This window comes from Ascaphus truei, chromosome 3 (assembly GCF_040206685.1).
Source record: "Ascaphus truei isolate aAscTru1 chromosome 3, aAscTru1.hap1, whole genome shotgun sequence".
Lineage (NCBI taxonomy): Eukaryota > Metazoa > Chordata > Amphibia > Anura > Ascaphidae > Ascaphus > Ascaphus truei.
Window position 1 is genome coordinate 127,405,491 of NC_134485.1, and position 20,175 is coordinate 127,425,665.

The 20,175-nt window shown below is 40.5% G+C and overlaps 1 protein-coding gene across 5 annotated transcripts in view; it reads right to left on the reverse strand.

Annotated features, from left to right (window-relative positions):
* Positions 1-20,175, reverse strand: part of ACACA (acetyl-CoA carboxylase alpha) — a 286,049-nt gene that overhangs the window by 187,689 nt on the left and 78,185 nt on the right. For all 5 annotated transcript variants that reach the window (XM_075589504.1, XM_075589503.1, XM_075589501.1 and 2 more), the window contains 3 exons: positions 13,970-14,083; positions 12,920-13,033; positions 595-684 (listed from right to left, as the gene is read on the reverse strand). In XM_075589504.1, the coding sequence (XP_075445619.1) occupies positions 595-684; positions 12,920-13,033; positions 13,970-14,083 (318 nt within the window). The remainder of the gene's footprint in view (positions 1-594; positions 685-12,919; positions 13,034-13,969; positions 14,084-20,175) is intronic.

The following is a 20,175-nucleotide window of genomic DNA, read 5'->3' on the forward strand; positions in this document are numbered from 1 at the left end:
GAAATGTCAGAGTCAGATCTAAAGTCATTAATAGTACAACATTGTAAGATCCATGAGTGGTTGCTATATCTTTCAGTGTTTCAAGTTCTGTAGAACCTGAAGCCCTAAAGAGTCTAAAGTGACAAGACATCCTGCAAACATACTTCAACCACAGACTTTGGCCCTATTTACTTAGTAGACATCTTCTGTGTGGAAGTCTTCTTACGGCCCCATTCAAGTGAATGGCTAAAAAGGGTCATATTTACTGATGACCAAACAGAATAGTGAATCACCCATGGAAACCTCAATGAGATATATTTATCAAGTTGGCTATGGGGGTTATTCATTAAACTGTGACTGTGGCGACCAGGGCATTATCGCATGGGAACTCATTTAATGAATGATCATCTATATCTCCTACTTACTAAGTTGTGCTATTCCGTAAGACACTTTCCAGTGCCAGAAGGCGTCTTATGGAGTATCGCTGCTTAGTAAATATGGGCCTGCATCTCTCTGAGGAAGACCTAGAAAGGTTGATCGCAGGTGTATGACGGGTTAGGAGAAAAGGGAAACAAACCCCAATTAAGAGCAACTAACTTAAATGGAATAACTTACCTCCAACGCAGCCATCCTCACCACCTGGTTGCTGTGGTAGAAGAAGTTAGGTAGGACATCAAAGATGGATGTTTCAGACAGGATAAGTTTCTGAAACAAGACCGTTGGTCAGCAAAGAAGAAAAACAAAAACAAAAAAAATCTGCCAGCTTTTATTTAAGGATAGGAGCGTGCTTAATGATTTGCATTTTAAAGCAGTTCACTTACATTACATAGTTACATAGTAAACGAGGTTGAAAAAGTTCAACCTATGCTAAATTTAGACGACAGATACTTTATCCTATCAGTATATTGATCCAGAGGAAGGCAAACAAAAAACCCCAGTGAAACATCATCCAATGATCTCTCAAAAGGGGGAAAATAAATTCCTTCATGACTCCAAGAATTGTCAATCAGATTATTCCCTCGATCAACATCCTTCCCATGTATACTTATTTGGTATATCCCTGTATACCTTTCCATTCTAAAAAGATGTCCAACCTTTTTTTTTTTAACAAATTTATTGTATCTGCCATCACAGTCTCCATGGGTAACGAATTCCACATTTTAACTGCCTTTACGGTCACGTATCCTTTCCTTTGTTCCTGGTGAAATCACCTTTCCTCCAACCTTAAGGGATGCCCCAGAGTCCTTTGTACTGCACTTGGGATGAATAGTTCTTTTGAAAGCTCCTTGTACTGTCCCCGAATAGATTTGTTAATAGTTATCCTATCACCTCTTAGACGCCTCTTTTCTAATGTAAACCAACCTAATTTAGCTAGCCTCTCCTCATTAATTGCACATCATATGAAAATCCCATGCACTAGACATGTCTGAATTTCATATAGTGCAATCTATGTGCATACGATTCGTGCGCAGAGCATAGATACTGTACAGCAAGCAAAAGAGAGAATTATTAGAGCAGCACACTTCCCCAAGAGTCATTTTGTTTCCTTTATATGTACCAGAAGCATGGGCGTCCGCAGGGGGGGCGCTTGCCCCCCCTGGATCCAGGGCCGCAAACAGGGGGGGGCACAGGGGGGACAAAGGGTACTGCTTCCTGGGCCCCGTGGGTCAGGCCGGGCCCCCTGCGCGGCCGGGCACCAGTTAATTAAATAAATAAATAAAAAAAAAGTTTAAAAAAATGGCGCCGATTCCCCGCGGTCCCGGCGAGCATGCGCAGGGCAAGCAGGGCGCGCTTCCCCCCGCTCCCAAAGTGGGACGGAGGGGGAAGTACAAGCCAAGCTCCTCTGCGGCCCGCTCCCAATGTGGGATGGAGGGGGAAGTACCAGCTCCGCTGCGGCCCGCTTCCCCCCCTTGGCCAGCTTCCCGCGCACCCATCTCCCACGTGCCCCCCGGCCCACCTCCCGTGGCCTTGCCCCCCCCCCTGAGCTTACCTCCCGTGCCCCCCCCCCGAGCCCGCCTCCCGCGCCCCCTCCCCAAACCCAGCTCCCGTCCCTGGCAGCTGCCGCGGGGATATCGGGGGCAGAAGGGGATATCGGGGGCAGGAGGGGGAAGCGTCCGGCGACAAGCTGCACCCACCCGGTCAAGGTAAGTCACCCCACCCAGTACTGTCACCCACTGTCACTGTCACCGTCATCCACTATCACCGTTACCCACTGTCACTGTCATCCACTATCACCGTTACCCACTGTCAACGTCAACCACTGTCACTGTCACCCACCCACTCACTGACTGTCACCAAGTCACTGTCACCCACCCAGTCACTGTCAAGTCACTGTCACCCACCCAGTCACTGTCAAGTCACTGTCACCCACCCAGTCACTGTCAAGTCACTGTCACCCACCCAGTCACTGTCAAGTCACTGTCCCACCCAGTCACTGTCTCCCACCCACCCAGTCACTGTCTCCCACCCACCCAGTCACTGTCTCCCACCCACCCACCCAGTCACTGTCTCCCACCCACCCAGTCACTGTCGCCCACCCAGTCACTGTCTCCCACCCAGTCACTGTCACCCACCCACCCAGTCACTGTCACCCAGTCACTCTCTCCCACCGTCATTCACCCACCCACATTCAACATTCACCCACCCACCCACTGTCATTCACCCACTGTCATTCACCCATCCACCCACTCACTGTCATTCACCCACCCACTCACCATCATTCACCCACCCACCCACCCACCATCATTCATCCACCCACCGTCATTCAACCGTCATTCACCCACCCACCGTCATTCACCCACCCACCCACTGTCATTCACCCACCCACCCACTGTCATTCACCCACCCACTGTCATTCACCCACCCACTGTCATTCACCCACTCACCCACTGTCATTCTACTGTCATTCACCCACTCACCCACCCAGGCAGGCAGACACATGTCTTTTGTTGAAAATATAAAAATACACAGGTTGCATTGTAATGTTTTATTCTGTAGTACAATAAGAAAACAGTTAAGTAAAAGTTGCGCTCTAAAAGATATTTTTTCGTGGAAGGTGCGCTATGGGTTCGGGGGGGGGCGCTATGGGTTCGGGGGGGGCCTGCTCCTTTCATTTGTCCTGGGCCCCATGATTTCTGTTGGCGGCTCTGCCTGGATCACTCTCAGTCCTGGGCTGTTTTTGGCATTTATGGCGCCGTAGAGTACGTTTACGGCGCTATAAACGCCAAAAACAGACTCTGGGTGGACCGGGACGGAGGTGGGTGGACCGGGACGGAGGTGGGTGGGTGCCCCTGGCGCCGCGGCAGGCAGCTAGTGGTAGGCTAGCCTATGCTGCTACGCAGGAGGAAGCGCAGCGCACTGTCATTGGTAGCACTCGGGAGTGATGCGGCTCTCATTGGTAACACTACCTACCAATGAAAGCCGTCTCACTCCCAAGTCGGGACCAATCTGTGCCGCAGCCGGGACCGCCATTGCGCTGTGGTTATAAATTATGCCCCCCCCCCCCTGAAAAAATTTCTGCGGACGCCCATGACCAGAAGTCTTCTGGAAAAGGACCACCCTATTCTTACCACCATGAGCTACTTGGTTCAAGCTTTTACATGTAACTTCAACCATAAGATGTGGCCATCAACTTTCATGATTTACAATAGATAGAGGTACTTAATCATGAAATAGGAATTCTACCCAGAAAGGGAATTTGTATTTCGAAGGGAATCCTATACTTGAATTATATTTACAGATGGAAACAACATAGACCAAGATAATAAGTTACCAATTACCACATCACAAAATCACGAAAGAAGCTTTATAGCCTGATTACATTGTTTAAATATAAGCTGGACCCGATTCAGAAGTTATGTAATATACGTTACCAGCCTCTGATGCTAAATCTACAGAGGTTAGGAAATCTTAGAAATCTCTGTAATCAAATGGCAGGCTTTTGATGGTTAGTCCAGAATAACCTTTCGGAAAGTGATCGAACTAAAATAATTAACAATGGTTTTTATTAAACTTGCATTGCCCGTTGTTGCCCTACTTGCTCGTCCAGGACAAGCACACTGATCATCCTTATGTTAATCCCCTGAACAAAATATGACGAAAAACAGATGTTGCATATCCTTGTAATTGTAATTAATAAAGTGCTGCAGGGCCACAATAAAACGGCACAGTTGAAAAGGCAATATCAGCTTTTATAAGATCGATAGAGAATGTGGAAAACCCAAACATCCTCCTTCACAAAGCTGCGTCCCCTGCAATGGAGACGTCGAAACAACCAATATATCTATGAAAGTGGATGATGATTATGGATTGCGGTCTTGTAAAGTTTTCAATAGTCAATAGTCAATAACGGGAGTGTCAAGATCCATTCTTCTTCGTAGCAAAGAATACAGTGACAGTAAATGGTTACTAAGGATCCCTAGAAAAGCTAACACAGTCCTTGCATGTGTTCTCAAAGGGCTCCAACATATGATAAATTCACAGAGGGAAAGCTCTACAGTAGTTTGCATAAGGCATGTACGCTAGTATCACATATTTGATATTTGTTAGTATCCCAATTCCTGAAAGGGGTAATAGAGCTGCTGAGTTTGAGTTCTAAATACTGTAGTATGCTAATCCTTGATTATTTTTTTTACATTGGGAAAAATAAGAGAAAGCTTGTTTGCTTTTTTTTGGTGTGTGTAAATCTAGAGCACAATAAATCAGCTAGCGATATAGATATATAGACACACACACACACACACACACACACTGCTCTGTGGTTAAGATGTGCACAGACTTGACATGAAGCAGGATATAAAGGCCTTTCTTAGCAGACACAAAATCAACGTTCTTGAAGCAAAGAGATACTTTCAGATGTTTATGCATTAACAAACATTTTCTTTTCAGCGGGGACTGTGAAAAAAGTATTTGTCAAATCAAGTGTTCCTACATTGAAAGGCTGTTTCAGTTGTGCGAAAAAATGTGCAGGTAACAATTTTCGAAAAAAATGCTTTAAAAAGCACTGAATAGACATTTCTGTGATCGAATTCCAAAGTCTATATTAAAAGGCTAGCCTACAGCACACAACTGATCAGTGATGGGAATGAGAAGTGCAATACCATGAATGGCTGACCTTGTTTTTTTTCATAAACTGGAGACAACGGATTATCTTTATCAGAGAGAAAAGAGTACGGAGCATTGTCATTTCTGTGTTATCATTGTTTGAATGGAGTGGATTCATGCCAACAAAAAGAAAGACTACGCCATACACACTTTGAACACGTTCTGCAAATGCAATGCATTTTGCACTCATTTTATTTATATATTCATTAGCTAATCAAATGATCTGGAGCATATGAAGAAACTGAAATAAATACGCAGCCACACTATATAGAATTTGATAAATATACTACTGTTTTGGCGCCTTTAACAAAAATGGTGACACCTGCATAGGGGAAGATCAGGAAAAGTTACTACCAAGCTGATAGCTAAGGTGAGTGTGATACCAAACAGGCTCAACACTTTCCTCGGGGAGAGCCTGACTGTATGAATAACCAATGACAAGCACAGTTGTATGTGTTTGCGATTGATTATTTTGAAAACTACTTCCTCGCTTGGGTTTTTTGGGTAGAGGGTTGACAAACACTGTCCTACAGACATGGAAGAGAAATAAAACTTTAATCAAATTATTTTAAATGGAATGCATCAGCGCCCCTTACTTAAAGACGACTTCTCTGCACATGTATGCTGATACTATCCTATATGCACGCAGTCCCAGTCAGTGACTTTGAAAATGTGCAGCAATCTGATTTTTCAAAGATCTAAAACTGGATCAATGAAAACAAACTGTTTTTAAACACCGACGAAACATTAACTATGGAACTTGGGACTAAGGATACAATTCTAAAGCTTCCCAAGGCAGAGCTACTGATCAAAACCAGCACCAACACTAATATTGCCTTAGTTACTTGCTTTAAATATTTGGGTATGTGGCTTGACTCCCATATAACATTTGGTTTGTATAGTGACAAACTGACATTCAAAATCTGTCCCAAACTGGGTGCACTTCATAGAAATAAATTCTGCCTCAGCCCACTGGTCAGAAAGTGCATTAAACAGCAGATGCTGAGGCCAATTATTGACTATGGGGAGATGGTGTATGGTACAGCACCGCAAATTCACCTCAGCAAACGTGACATTCTTTACAACTCAATGTGCTATTTTGTCCTACTACGTAACTAGTTTGAAGGGTGATGCTGCACACCCCAAGAAAGAAAAATAATATAAATACCGGTGCTCCTGGTTCAGGAATCTCTGCTAGGTACTCCCAATGTCATATATGAAAGGAAAAACCTGGGCACTGCGGATTTCTGCTAGAAAAATTATAAGCCAATAGTTGACGTTTCAGCCTCAAGGGCCATTCTCAAAAGCAAATGGATGCCATTTGCTTTTGAGAAAGGCCCTTGAGACCCAAACATCAACTATTGGCTTATAATACATTTTCTAGCAGAAATCTGCAGTTCCCAGGTTTTTTCCTTTCATCTACTATGTAACGACAACATCCACCATTGTAATATGCTAACTGAACTAGATTGGCTATCCCCCAAGTATAGACACAACGTATGTCTATATATTTAAACTAGGATGGAGGGGGAGGGGAATGAAAAAGATAACGCACTAAATAGAATAGATGAGGAAACAGGGTTATAGAGGTAGAATGGGGGCAAGTGCGAGTTTGACAAGCAGCAAGACACCCATAGTACATACAGATAATACTAGAAAACTTCAAAAGACTAAACCAAGTTGGCGCAGAAAGGAAGGAGCAAATAAAATAATAGTACGGGTTGAAACTTAAATGCATGCTTGCTAATGCAAGAAGCCTGACAGATAAAATGGGGGAGCTTGAATTAATAGCTGCAAGGGAGCAGTATGATATCATAGGCATTACTGAAACATGGTGGGATGAAACTCATGACTGGGCAGTTAATTTAGAGGGTTATTCCCTTTTTCATAAGGATCGAGCAAATAGAAGAGGAGGTAGAGTATGCTTATATGTTAAACCGGATCTAAAACCTAGCACAGGCAGTCCTCAGTTATCCAACGGAATCCGTTCTGGGAGTAGCGTTGGATAGTGAAACCGTTGTAAAGTGAGTCCCATGTTAATCAGTGGCGGGGAGCGTTGTATAACGCATTCAGGCGTCAAAACACGGCCCATAGGGTTGCATTTGAAAGCGCTGTTTATGCCATTCGTTGTAAAGTGAAACGTTGGATAGCGAGGACTACCTGTATAAGGGAAGAAGTTTATGAAGGGAATGATGAACATGCAGAGACCTTGTGGATACAAATTAGCAGTGGAGGAATAAGTATAAAGAAAATGTTTGTAAGGATATGCTATAAACCGCAAACTATCTGTGAGATTGAGGAAGCTAAAATACTTTTGCAAATGGAAAAGGCATCAAAACGAGGTCATGTTTGCATAATGGGTGATTTTAACTATCCAGACAGACTGGGGCAATGAGATTAGCATTGCAACAAAAGGAAACAGGTTTTTGGGGGTGCTTAAAGACAATTATATGACCCAAATTATTGAGGAACCAACCAGGAGAGAGGCAATACTGGATTTGGTAAGTCCTGGAACATTTGGGTAACAGTGATCATAACATGGTCTCATTTGAAATAAATTATCAAAAAACAGATTACTTGGGTTCAACAAAGACCTTCAATTTTAGAAAGGCAGATTTTAATAAACTGAGAACTAGTCTACAAGTTATACATTCGGATGATGTTTTTGCAGGCAACAATGTAGAAGATAAATGGGCAGTCTTTAATACATTGTTAGAAAAGCCATTGTTAGAAAAGCACACTCATCAGTGTATACCCTTGGGTAATAAGTATAAAAGAAATAAGTCAAAACCAATGTGGCTAAATAAACAGGTAGGGGAGGAAATGGAAAAGAAGAGGCAGACATTTAGATTCTTTAATTCAGAAGGGACGGAGACATCGTATCAGAATTATAAAGAATATAACAAAAATGGCAAAAGGGCAATCAAATGAGCAAAAATGGATAATGAAAAAATGATTGCAATAGAAAGTAAGATCAACCGTATAAAGTTCTTTTAAGTACCTTAATAACATAAAAATCAGAAAAGAAAATATAGGACCCTTTCAGTGCGAGATTGGCAGGCAGATTATTGGAGATAAGGGAAAAAGCAGAAGTAGTACACAAATTCTTTGCCTCCATTTCATTGTAGTGCCGCAGGAGGAATATTAATGAACAATTGGTTAACTGAGGAAGAAATTCATAGGCGGCTTGAAAAAATTCAAGTAAATAAGGCACCTGGCCCCGATGGCATACATCCAAGAGTTCTCAAGGAGTTAAGTTCAGCGATGGCCAAACCATTACATTTAATATTCAAGGCTCCATTTCCACAGGCTCAGTACCACAAGATTGGCGTAAAGCAGATGAGGTGCCTATATTTAACAAGGGAGCTAGATCACAACCAGGGAATTACAGACCTGTTATCCTGACTTGAATAGAGGGGAAACTACCTGAAGGGTTAATACGGGATAATATTCAGGAATATCTAATGGAAAACAAAATTATTAGTAATAGCCAGCATGGATTTATGAAAGATAGATTATGCCAAACTAACGTTATTTGTTTCTTTGAGGAGGTAAGTAGGAATTTAGACCAGGGTAATGCAGTTGATGTGGTCTACTTAAATTTTGCAAAGGCATGTGATACGGTTCCACACAAGAGGTTAGTGTACAAAATAAAGCAAATTGGACTCAGTAAAAAAATATGCACCTGGATTGAAAACTGGTTGAATGATAGACAACAGAGGATTGTCATAAATGTTACTTTTTCAGGTTGGGCTAAGGTCGTGAGTGGAGTACCTCAGGGATCGGTACTGGGACCCCTGCTTTTAAACTTGTTTATTAATGACCTTGAGGTTGGCATCGAGAACAAAGTCTCCATCATTGCTGATAATACTAAATTGTGTAAGGTAGTAGAATCAGAGCAGGGTGTCATTTCTCTCCAGAAGGACTTGGAGAGACTGGAAACGTGGGCAGGTAAATGGCAGATGAGGTTTAATACAGATAAATGTAAGGTTATGCATTTGGGATGCAAGAATAAACTGGCGACTTACAAATTAAATGGAAATACATTGGGGGAATCCTTGATGGAGAAGGATTTAGGAGAGCTTGTAGACAGCAGGATTAGCAATAGTGCCCAAAGTCATTCAGTAGCTGCAAAATCAAACAAGATCTTATCTTGCATTAAATGGGCAATGGATGGAAGGGAAGTAAACATAATTATGCCCCTTTACAAAGCATTGAATATGGAGTACAATTTTTGGCACAACTACTTAGAAAATAAATTATGGAACTAGAGAGAGTGCAGAGAAGAGCCACCAAATTAATAAAGGGGATGGACAATCTAAATTATGAGGAGAGGCTAACTAAATTAGATTTATTTACATTAGAAAAGAGGCATCTAAGAGGGGATATGATAACTATATACAAATATATTCGGGACAGTACAAGGAGCTTTGAAAAGAACTATTCATCCCAAGGGCAGTACAAAGGATTCGGGTGCATCCCTTTAGGTTGTAGGAAAGGAGATTTCACCAGCAACAAAGGGAAGGGTTCTTTACAGTAAGGGCAGTTAAAATCTGGAATTCATTACCCATGGAGACTGATGGCAGATACAATAGATTTGTTTAAAAAAAGTTGGACATCTTTTTAGAAAGGAAAGGTATATACAGGGACAAATAAGTAAACATGGGAAGAATGTTGATCCAGGGAGTAATCCGATTGCCAATTCTTGTGAGCCAGGTAGGAATTTATTTTTCCCCTTATGAGATATCATTGGATGATATGACTCTGGGTTTTTTATTTGCCTTCCTCTGGATCAATAAGTATAGATATAGGATAAAGTATCTGTTGTCTAAATTAAGCATAGGTTGAAATTGATGGACGTATGTCTTTCTTCAACCTCATCTACTATGTAACTATGTACTGTCTCATCTTCAAATACTTTCTGGACAAGCTACCCAATTATTTCAGAAGGCTTCTCAACCCTGTAAACGGCACTTATCTCCTTGGATCCGCCTAAAGAAACCTGCTTATAGTCCCAGGGTTCAATAAAGAACCCGGTCATTCTTCCTTCTCCTACCGATCAGCCCACTGCTGGAACAATTTACCAGAGTTCCAAAAATCCGCTTCCTGTCTAAGTCCCCTCAAGACTTCAGCTGTTTCCTTCTTTAAACAGGTTTATGGCTGTAACTAGTTTGTGAAAACGTAACAAAAATAAAGGATTGATCGCGCTCTACTCAGCTGTATTCTTTCAAATATTGTTAGTAACGGAAGGGTGCAGATCGGATAAACACCAACATAAAATACATTTAACTTCACTTCGTGCCCAGGACATACTTGAAAAAATTAGGTAACTCTCAATGTATTGTTCCTGTTACATTTTTTTTTTATCAATAAATAAAATAATAAATAATCTGACCAAAAAATAAAAACAGGTTACACTTTATCAGGTAACAGTAGAGCATTCACTGGTTAATTTAATGGTATCCCCTTTCGTAGGAATGCGAAGAAAAACCGTAGCGTAATTATCAAATATATAGTCTAATATTTAGGTAAAACTTAAAAAAATAAATAAAAAAAAAACCATTTAGAGATTGCTAAATATTGTTTACTTTTCATGCTGTGTGTTTTGTGGGGGGAATATATATATATATATATATATATATATATATATATATATATATATATATATATATATATATAATAAAAATATACTGCTGCATTACACACAAAGAAACTCTGCATAGGGCTTATTCACAGTTCTGCTGCAACTTCCCTTTAATGGGTTTACAACGAGTTATACAGCCACTGCAGGTCGGTAACAAGTCCCAGTGCCCTTCTGTACGTGTAGGAAGGGAGTAAACAATTAGTAGGAAAGTATTTCCGTATTTCATTTCATCAACGGCAGAGTGATTTCATTATATTTCCTCCGCACACAGAACTGTAAGTGGTAGAAATGCCAGTTCTAATGATTCCAGAGCTGTTTAATCGAGACGCACATTTGGCAGGGAGGCCAATATTTCTACAAAGTAATCCGTCTACTAACAGGATTGTGAAAGAGAGTAAACATGCTGACTTCGGTGGCAGATGAGATGATAAATCTTGCTGAGGGAATGTTTTGGCATTAGGCAGTTTGCAAAATTGGCTTTGTGACCTTTCCTTTCATGTTTCCTCAATATATGTTGAATGTTTTTTTTCTAATTGTGCGGTGATTGGCAGAGAGTGCTTCATTTAGCCCTATTGTCACATCACATCATCATGTCAAGTCAAGTGCTGACTGGAATAAATTACTCTGTACTAGTGACACTCATACCGCTATACTCTGCTTCTCGGTATCAGTAGTAACAGCACCTGGAATCAAACTGGTGTCAACAATTGGGAGTGTACTGTCATAAGGAGTTGGTGTTCAATACGGATGCAAAGAGCGTCATCATTACATAACATGTTACAAAAGGGATGTAAACACAAAACACACACAGATTACACCATTAGACTTCTTACTCTAATTCTGCTGGAATGTTTTAGTAGTTGCTTACATCTCTATTCCCCTCACATTCTTGCATTCAATGGATATTACAGAGTTTTTAAAAATGTTGGTTGCACAAAGAAACACCAAATCATTAGTAGCGACCACCCGAGCATACAGTACAACAACAACATACAGGCATACCCCGCATTAACGTACGCAATGGGACCGGAGCATGTATGTAAAGTGAAAATGTACTTAAAGTGAAGCACTCCCTTTTTCCCACTTATCGATGCATGTACTGTACTGCAATCGTCATATACGGGCGTATCTGATGTAAATAACGCATGTGTAACAGGCTCTATAGTCTCCCCGCTTGCGCACAGCTTCGGTACAGGTAGGGAGCCGGTATTGCTGTTCAAGACGTGCTGACAGGCGCATGCATGAGCTGCCATTTAACTACTGAGCGAGATGTACTTACTCGCGAGTGTACTTAAAGTGAGTGTCCTTAAACCGGGGTATGCCTGTATACTTTTTAACAAGTGGCTCCTGAGACAGAAGTAATATAATAGCATGAAAAACCTCCTCAAGTTCTCATACGTAACCATCCATATGGGACACTTGCTTATTTTGAAATATTCAGTGTGCACTATTCATTTGTTTATAAGATTGTTCCCTGTTGGATTTCAGCGTTACCCATAAATGTCCTTCACATAAAATTGCGCTGTTTTATGGCTTTGGTTTGTTTCAGGGAGTTAACTACTGAACAGAGTTTTGCAACAGACCCCACTTCATCTATTAAGACCTTACTTGTCAGTCCCTTTGATGTACTGTATCTGAAGTTGTGTAACCACAGAAGGCTCTTCTTTAGTACCTGATTAAGTGACCTGTGAGACCTTAAAAGCTTGTACACAGCTAGGCCAACAATGGATGAACATTGCATTAAAAAATGACTATTTACAGTGTTATCCTTACTGGGCCGACCCCATCAATATAAAGTAAAACGGATTTGACTTTTCTTTCAGAAATTGATATGTTGCTTGAGGGGTTGTACAACTAACTTGTAGAAATGGAGGTTCAAGAAATAAGGTTAAATGAGAACAAATTACCTCATTTTGTCTGCCTATGTTTCCTGTCCAACTTGATCTTAAACGTCTATTCCATATTTCCTAAAACTCTAATGCTGCCTTGTCCAAATCATTTTTATTTCCTTTAATGTGGTACAATAGTAACCGCATTCTCACTGTGTCCTGAGAACTGGTTTGCTGGATGGGCCTTTTCAGCTTTGAAGAACTGGCACTACATAAATGGTTTTGTGTTGCTGTTGAAGATTGAATCGGTGGGGCTCGAGTTCCGGGTAAAGAAGATATGATAGAAACGAGCGAGAGAAGGTACCTGCAGATTCTCAATGCAGAACTGGTGGCCGTACATGTCAATGGCGGACAGGAAAATAGACTCCACTTGGTTGTGACGGAGCTCGTAGGAAGGCAAATGTGAAGCGATAAGGACCTGGAGAGACAGAAACTAGTGGAAATTAGTTCTAATCCTATGAAACTGTGTAACAGAGTAAAAGAGTAAAAGCAAATCCTCAGTGGCATTTTATGAAACTAAATGTTCCTAACCTTTTGAAACCACCATTGAAAGCGGTCACTGTACGGGGACAGTAAAATTGAAGATGGTTTCCTGGGTCATCCAATAGGAAGCCGAAATATCATGCTCCGATTGCAGCTTCCTATTGTCCCATCTGAGTTAATGCTTGGATGGCAGCCATATTGATTTACCAAAAGGGACCAGAAACACTGGCCCGTAAAAAAAAACGTGAAGGACTCAGAGCTAATAATAATAATAATAATGTGATTCAATTTCAGTTCCGATTCTCTTTAAAAATAAATAATAAGGGTAGGGGGGAATTGCTGCTCTTTAGCTGCATCTATATAGGGGTTGAGGAGTAAGCAGCGGACCAAACGGCTCATAATGAGTTCGCTTTTCAATAAGAATGCGCTATATGCCGTTTCTCGGATGATAATATTTTTTTTTTACTTTTGATCGTATTTAAGCATTAATTGAGATTTAGCTGTTTTATGTTTTAAAGCGGCAAATCCAAGCATGTGTTTTTGTGGTGATTTTTTTATTTTAACATGGGTTTGAAGCAGGGGGTCTCAAGAGCTGGACCCCGTTCATTTAAGCTCTGGAGACCCCTGCTTGCGGAGATACTTGCCTCCGTAGGGGGTGTCTGTAAATAAGAAATAAGAAAATAAAAACTGGCTTGGACTGCTCCTTGAAGCTGGTGTTCACTTGACATCAAATATCTATGTAACATCATTGCAAACGCCTTATTATCATGTGTGTAGCTTGATATACTGCCACCCAACTCCACATTTAACTACTTGTGAGTGAGTCTTTCGCACAGGTGAGGGTCCTCTTGCTCTGAATTCAGCTGCATACCTGTCGGGCTCGCAGTGCCACTTTGGCATTGGTTGTTTTACTCAGCTGTGTAAGCTCTGTCAGGATATTCAGCAACTCGTCTGTTAATGTGGGGTCCCGGCCACACAGCTGATCCTAAACGTAAAAGTACATGACATTCAATTAAAAAAGGTCCTACAAGAATGGCAACATTACAAAAGATAGATGGAAAAATGGGTATGGAATAATATATATTCATATATTATTGTATGAAATAGATTATACGGGCAGTCCTCGGTTATCCGACAATGCGTTACTCAAAATGGCGTTGGATAGCGAAACGTTGTAAAGCGAAACACGTTTTCCCATAAGAACACTGTTTAAATGAATGGTTCCGTTCCTGAAGGCATTTTTAATGCTAAAATACACTAAATATTTTACGCTGGCAATAAGATACGCAGCACACACATAAATCATATTGTGCATATACCGTATTATATATAATATAACATATAATATAATATAAAATTTTTATATATTATATAGTATAATATAGTATAATATATATTATTTACACAAACAACTTTGCAAAGCGTTGTAAGAGCGTTGGATAAGCCGTTTTGGCGTTGTAAAAATGAACATAGGTATGCATTGCATAGCGTTGGATAAGCTATTCGTTATAAAACGAAGCGTTGTAAAACGAGGACTGCCTGTATAGGTTATTTAAAAGTTCATTTCCTCTTGCCCGGTTTTATTTTATTGAATTGTTTTAATAAATGCAGCCGTTCCTTGCCTTTACGGCAATGCAATTATCTAAGCTGCCGATCGATCAGTTCTACCGTAATCTATAGGCAATATGGCTGCCCACAGTATGTCAAAAGGGGAAGTGGTGTAGCTTCCTACATAGTTGCTATAGCAACCCAAGGCAGCTTAATAGATAAAACATTATTAAAAAGGGCCTAAAACCGTGAAAAACAATACAGTAAGTATTATGTAACCGATTTATTTAAAAAAAAAAAAAAAAAAATTTTTTAATGAAATGCTGCTTTAATTAATATTAATGGGTGTATTATCTGGTATCATGTAGTGGTGACAGTCCACTGAGAATCATGTGCAACTGAATATTACAGGTAAAACTCTGCTCTGAGGCGCCTCTGACTGAAAAGGAAATGAAATATTTGGCACCAAAATTACAAGGAGATATTTGCTCAGTATAATAAGTAGATGGTCTCAACCCCAGTGTCCCGTCTCAGGGTTCAGTACCTACGGCACGAGAGCATCCCTTGACCACAGTGACGAACCTCCACACATAGGTGTAAATTCTATATATGCCGAAGCAGCCGACCGGGCCGTTTTCATCCGAAAATCACCATGGACTTTAATGGGGATTTTGGGCGCCTGAAATGGGCCGAACCACTGCTTCGGAGTATTTAGACTTTTCCCCACAAATCTGCATCATGGGTTTGTAGGTTTTTGTATTTTTCTTTAAGAATCTTAACACAATGGTAAAGGGCTGCAGTCCACTTAGATACTTAAGGAGTTTAAAAGCTTTTTTACTTTTGTATTTAGTGCCGATTTCATATTCTGTGTTAAAAAGGGTAATGCCACATACTTCGTTGATATGCCATTTAGTCTTTTTTGTTGTGTCCACTGTTCATTTATTTTGCATTCTAAAGGACTCCAGAGATATCTGGATATAAATATTGTTCACTAGTGTTTTCTCAGGGGTATATAAAATGGCTGCCCTTTTCTCTCTTATAGGCTTCTGTTATATGTTATGAAGCCATATTTCCCTTATCAGGAAAGATTTTCTCCCCATGGCAATGAAAGTCTAATTGACCGCTTTGAAATTCTCAGTCTAGAAAACGTCTGTGGAAAATTGGAGTTCATTTATGTGGAGTACAGGTATAATTTGAAACACTTCGTGTATTGCTCCTGTCAATATAAAAACAGCAAGTCCCATTTTTTTCTTCTTCAATGGAACGATAAGTACCCCGGAGCCGACTCCCAGCCTTTGGGGACCCCCAAGGTTACCACGATATTTGAATTTTGTTCTGCCAGCTTGAGACACAAAATATCTACAGTTGTTACTGTGGCAGTCACCAATATAAAGCCGCAGAATGGCTCAGCGGATCGCTCATTTCAGGTCATATCAATCCCAGCTTTAAAGAAGCAAAACATTCAATATCCTACATGTGTTTGTTTTTTTGTTTTTTTAAATGAATCAGTTCTCTAGTATTAGATAATACTTACTGTATTAAAAAAAATTTTTTTAGTGCATTTTCATTTAATTTAATGCATCCTTTGGTTCCTATAGTAGGTTTTAGCCTAACTTCCCAGCAGTTAGAAAAAATTAGGGTGCTCAAACCCAGATGAAATCCATCCAACTTAGTGGACCATAAATCATAACCCTGGAGATACCAATGGGAGTGGGTGGGTGCAACATAGACTTGTAAGCATTAATGACAAATGTCAAACTTAACGATGACGGTCTAAACCCATAAAGAAACCCACTCACGTCATCTCCAGGGGTGTTGAGCAGGCGTGCCAGCCATGAAGGATCCACAATCCAGGTGAAGGCAGAAGAAAAGGACGAAAGGCGCACAGCCAGAGAGCCAGGTGTAGGATAAAACTGCTATTCTTTATTCGTGCATGCAGGAAGACAGGTAACCCCCTTGGGGGACAAAAACAGGAGCCTCCTACGCGTTTCGGACCTGGGGGTCCTTTATCAAGGAGTATACTTACTCCTTGATAAAGGACCCCCAGGTCCGAAACGCGTAGGAGGCTCCTGTTTTTGTCCCCCAAGGGGGTTACCTGTCTTCCTGCATGCACGAATAAAGAATAGCAGTTTTATCCTACACCTGGCTCTCTGGCTGTGCGCCATTCGTCCTTTTCTTCTAACTTCCCAGCAGTGCAAGATACTTGGTAACAAATTATCACAAACAGGGAAGTGTTGCAGGGTTTCAGCAGGAGACTGTCTGAGCTACAAACTGTAACAATAGACAATGTCACCTTAGTAATATAACGTTACATTGTATTTGAGGCCTTCCTCTGACTTGCAGGATTGATTCAGTGTCAGCCACATTGAAGCCAGAGAGCCGGGTAGTCGCTGATCAATCGCAGAACTGATTGATCGGCAGCTTACGTAATTAGTTGTCATTAACGTTAATCAAATGCTGCACATATAAAACAAAAAAAAAATGAAAATGCATAAAAGCACAGTTTTGACAAAAATGTACCTTTTTAAAACAATCCTATTGTGGTTAAACCATTGACCTCTCATGTGGGAGATCCCACCTTCAGATCTTAGACCATGTTCATTTGCTGCACTGTGCCTCTGACACCAACAATAAGATTGCGACCTCTATGGGTTAGAGATGTATTGTGTTTGCATTGTTCTACTTTGTAAAGTGCAAAGGACTTTGGGAGTACAATATGAATGATTATTCAAAAAAAAAAAAAAAAAAAAAAACAGAAATCCCTGCCATTTTTGTAGCTCTCCAATGTAATTTATTCACCAGACCCATATTAAAATAAAATGCAGGTTCTTATGTGAGGTGCAGGGGTGCCAAAAACATGACACGCACATTTCATCCAAATCAATCTCATGCCAGCTAGCCTTGCCAGAAAACAACGGCTGTCCACCCTAGGAGTAACCAACAAAAAAAGGGGGAGGCCTGGCTGCCAAATCCTTTAAGACATGCTTGATTTCAAAAGACATCAACATCAGGGAGAAAATAAGGCATCTTATCTGTGCCAAGAGAAGCTTGTGAGGCAAACTTACAGGGGGATAAAAAAAAGAAAGAAAAAAAAAAAAGTTCTTAGACCTTTATGGGGAAACAGCAAAGCAAGAAGACACAGGAGATTGAGAAGGAAAATAAAGGCAGGAGGTTTTGCTGAATTTTGCTTGTCCTCACTCTCAAAGTCAGTGAGCAAAAGCCTGCAACCAGTTCTCTGACAAGGCCTGACGCCTCCCCGTCATCCCTGTGTAATTACACACTTGAGTGGCTGGACTCTGAAGAAAATTGAAGGCCTGAGCTGGGAACAGCTGCCATTTTCTCTCTCCATCACGCAGCTATGATTGCTTGAGAAATGAACAGGCCCAGCTCAAAGCTACTCCAGAATTCTCAGAGGAAATATGGCCCTGTGTTCGAATAATGAGATTCTTAAGGCAAGCGTTACTTACAATCACACCGCCAAACAGTGAGCTGGGCCCCTTCATGTTACAAATGAAAACATAAGAAATCCAAGGCCAAAATCACAGCCTTCATTACTCTTTTCACTGCTCACATTTGGGCTTTTTCTACAGGTCTTAATGGTGCACTCCCACTTTGAAACACAAAAAATATATAGAAGATCATCTAAAATACATACGGCTTTTGTTAGAGGCTAGTTGCGAGTCCTCTAGTATCTGAGGAAAGGATGCTACAGCAATTGCAAAGTGACAGTGATCAGGGCGAACTTGTACAGCAATAGATTTATGCAGTTTGGGCAAAAAGCAGTGTTTGGACCAGCTATAGCTGGCCTATAAGTTACTTTGGAAGAATGAACAATAATTGCAATTAATAATACGTTTTAACCTAAACTGTTAAGTAATATTTAAAAAAATTAAATCGACCACACTTAACGATTTATGTTACCAAGTTCACTAACGTTTGGGAGCCCTGGATCAGAGTCGAATGGCAGCTTGGTTTTGATGACAAAACACCGGTAACCAGAAGTAAAAGCGGAAACAGCTCCCCCCCCAATTTTTTTTCCTTCTTTCTTTCTCCTTGATTTCCCTCAATACTGTAATGCAATATTATACGGTTTGATTTGCAATCGTTCCCCTGTCCTCTACCCTTGTTCTACGTTCTGTACCCCGATCCCATACTTTAAAAATCAATAAAGTGTACGTTTAAAAAAAAAAAAAAAAAAATCATCTCAACGTCCCACAAAGCCTGCCGCCGCCCCCCCCTTGAAAAAACAGACAAAACTATTATTGTTTACATTGCTCTTACGTCCACTTTTCATTCTGCATTGTGAAATCCATCACTAGTTTTAAATTTTTCAAAAAGCTTGAATTTCACCTATGCAAGGTACCTCAAATGAGTAATATCTACCTTCAATCCATCACAAAACTTGCTCTCTTTTAATATCAATTGTTAGTCCAAATAAAAAAAAGTTATCACCTAACACTGAAGTACTCATTTTTTTTTAAGAAACTGTAAAAGACGGGTGTCCGTGATTTTCCAAAAACTTTCTCGCAACCAAGTTCTGATCAGCGTAAATGGGGAATTCTTGAATGTATTCTTTCCTCCATTAGGTTTGACACCAAAACTGATGCTCTGTGCATTTGCAATTTATGCAATGCGACTTGCAAAGCATTGAAACAAACTGCCTATATTTACTACGCAGTGCTATGCCACAGGAGACATTTCAGTGCTGGAATAAACCTTGCAACCCATTGGCCGAAAGTTGTGTTATAATATAGCACTGCTTAGTAAACATGCCCCCAAAGTATTGCATAATGAGCCAACGTTTAATGTTGATACTGTTTTCACTCTATTGCAATTTGTTGACTGGTGGGACAACAACTTTAATCTTACTGTCACAAGGCCGGAGGATCATGCACTGCATGGTAATGTGCTGCAGGCTGCTCTGGGACCTACTGTAAGATGGTTACTTCAAATACCATCTGCTTGTTTCTTAGCTTCTGCAAAGCATCCCCCTCCAGCCATGATTTGTTGTCTTTGAGGGAAACAATGGGTGCTATGGAAAAAGCCCAACATTTATCACAGAACGTGGTCCCATAGGATACGATGGGAATTTTTCTCTGGTAAATATGGTGCGGGTTTCTTGTTTTAGTTTTGCAGCTGGGAGACTTGGATATATAATCCTCATGTATCAAACACTAAGAAAACGTCAACATTCTGGTTTTATATATTCTGATATACAGTATATGTATTATTCTTTTTCTAATTATTGCCTTATAACTAAAACAATATTAATGTAATCAATAACAAAACAATTCCTTCTTACAGTGGAAAAAGGCAGCCATTTTATGTACTTTAACATAAATTGAATAGTTCAATATTGTTTTTTTGTCTGTAAATTGACTGTAAATTCCCTGAATGCATATTATTTCCCCCATGTATATCCCATGTTATGCTTCAAATATCTAAGTATGGAGACCTCAAGAAAATAAAAATGTGCCTTATACAGGGAATACTTATCTTCCTTTACACACTGCGGTACTCCTGATATTT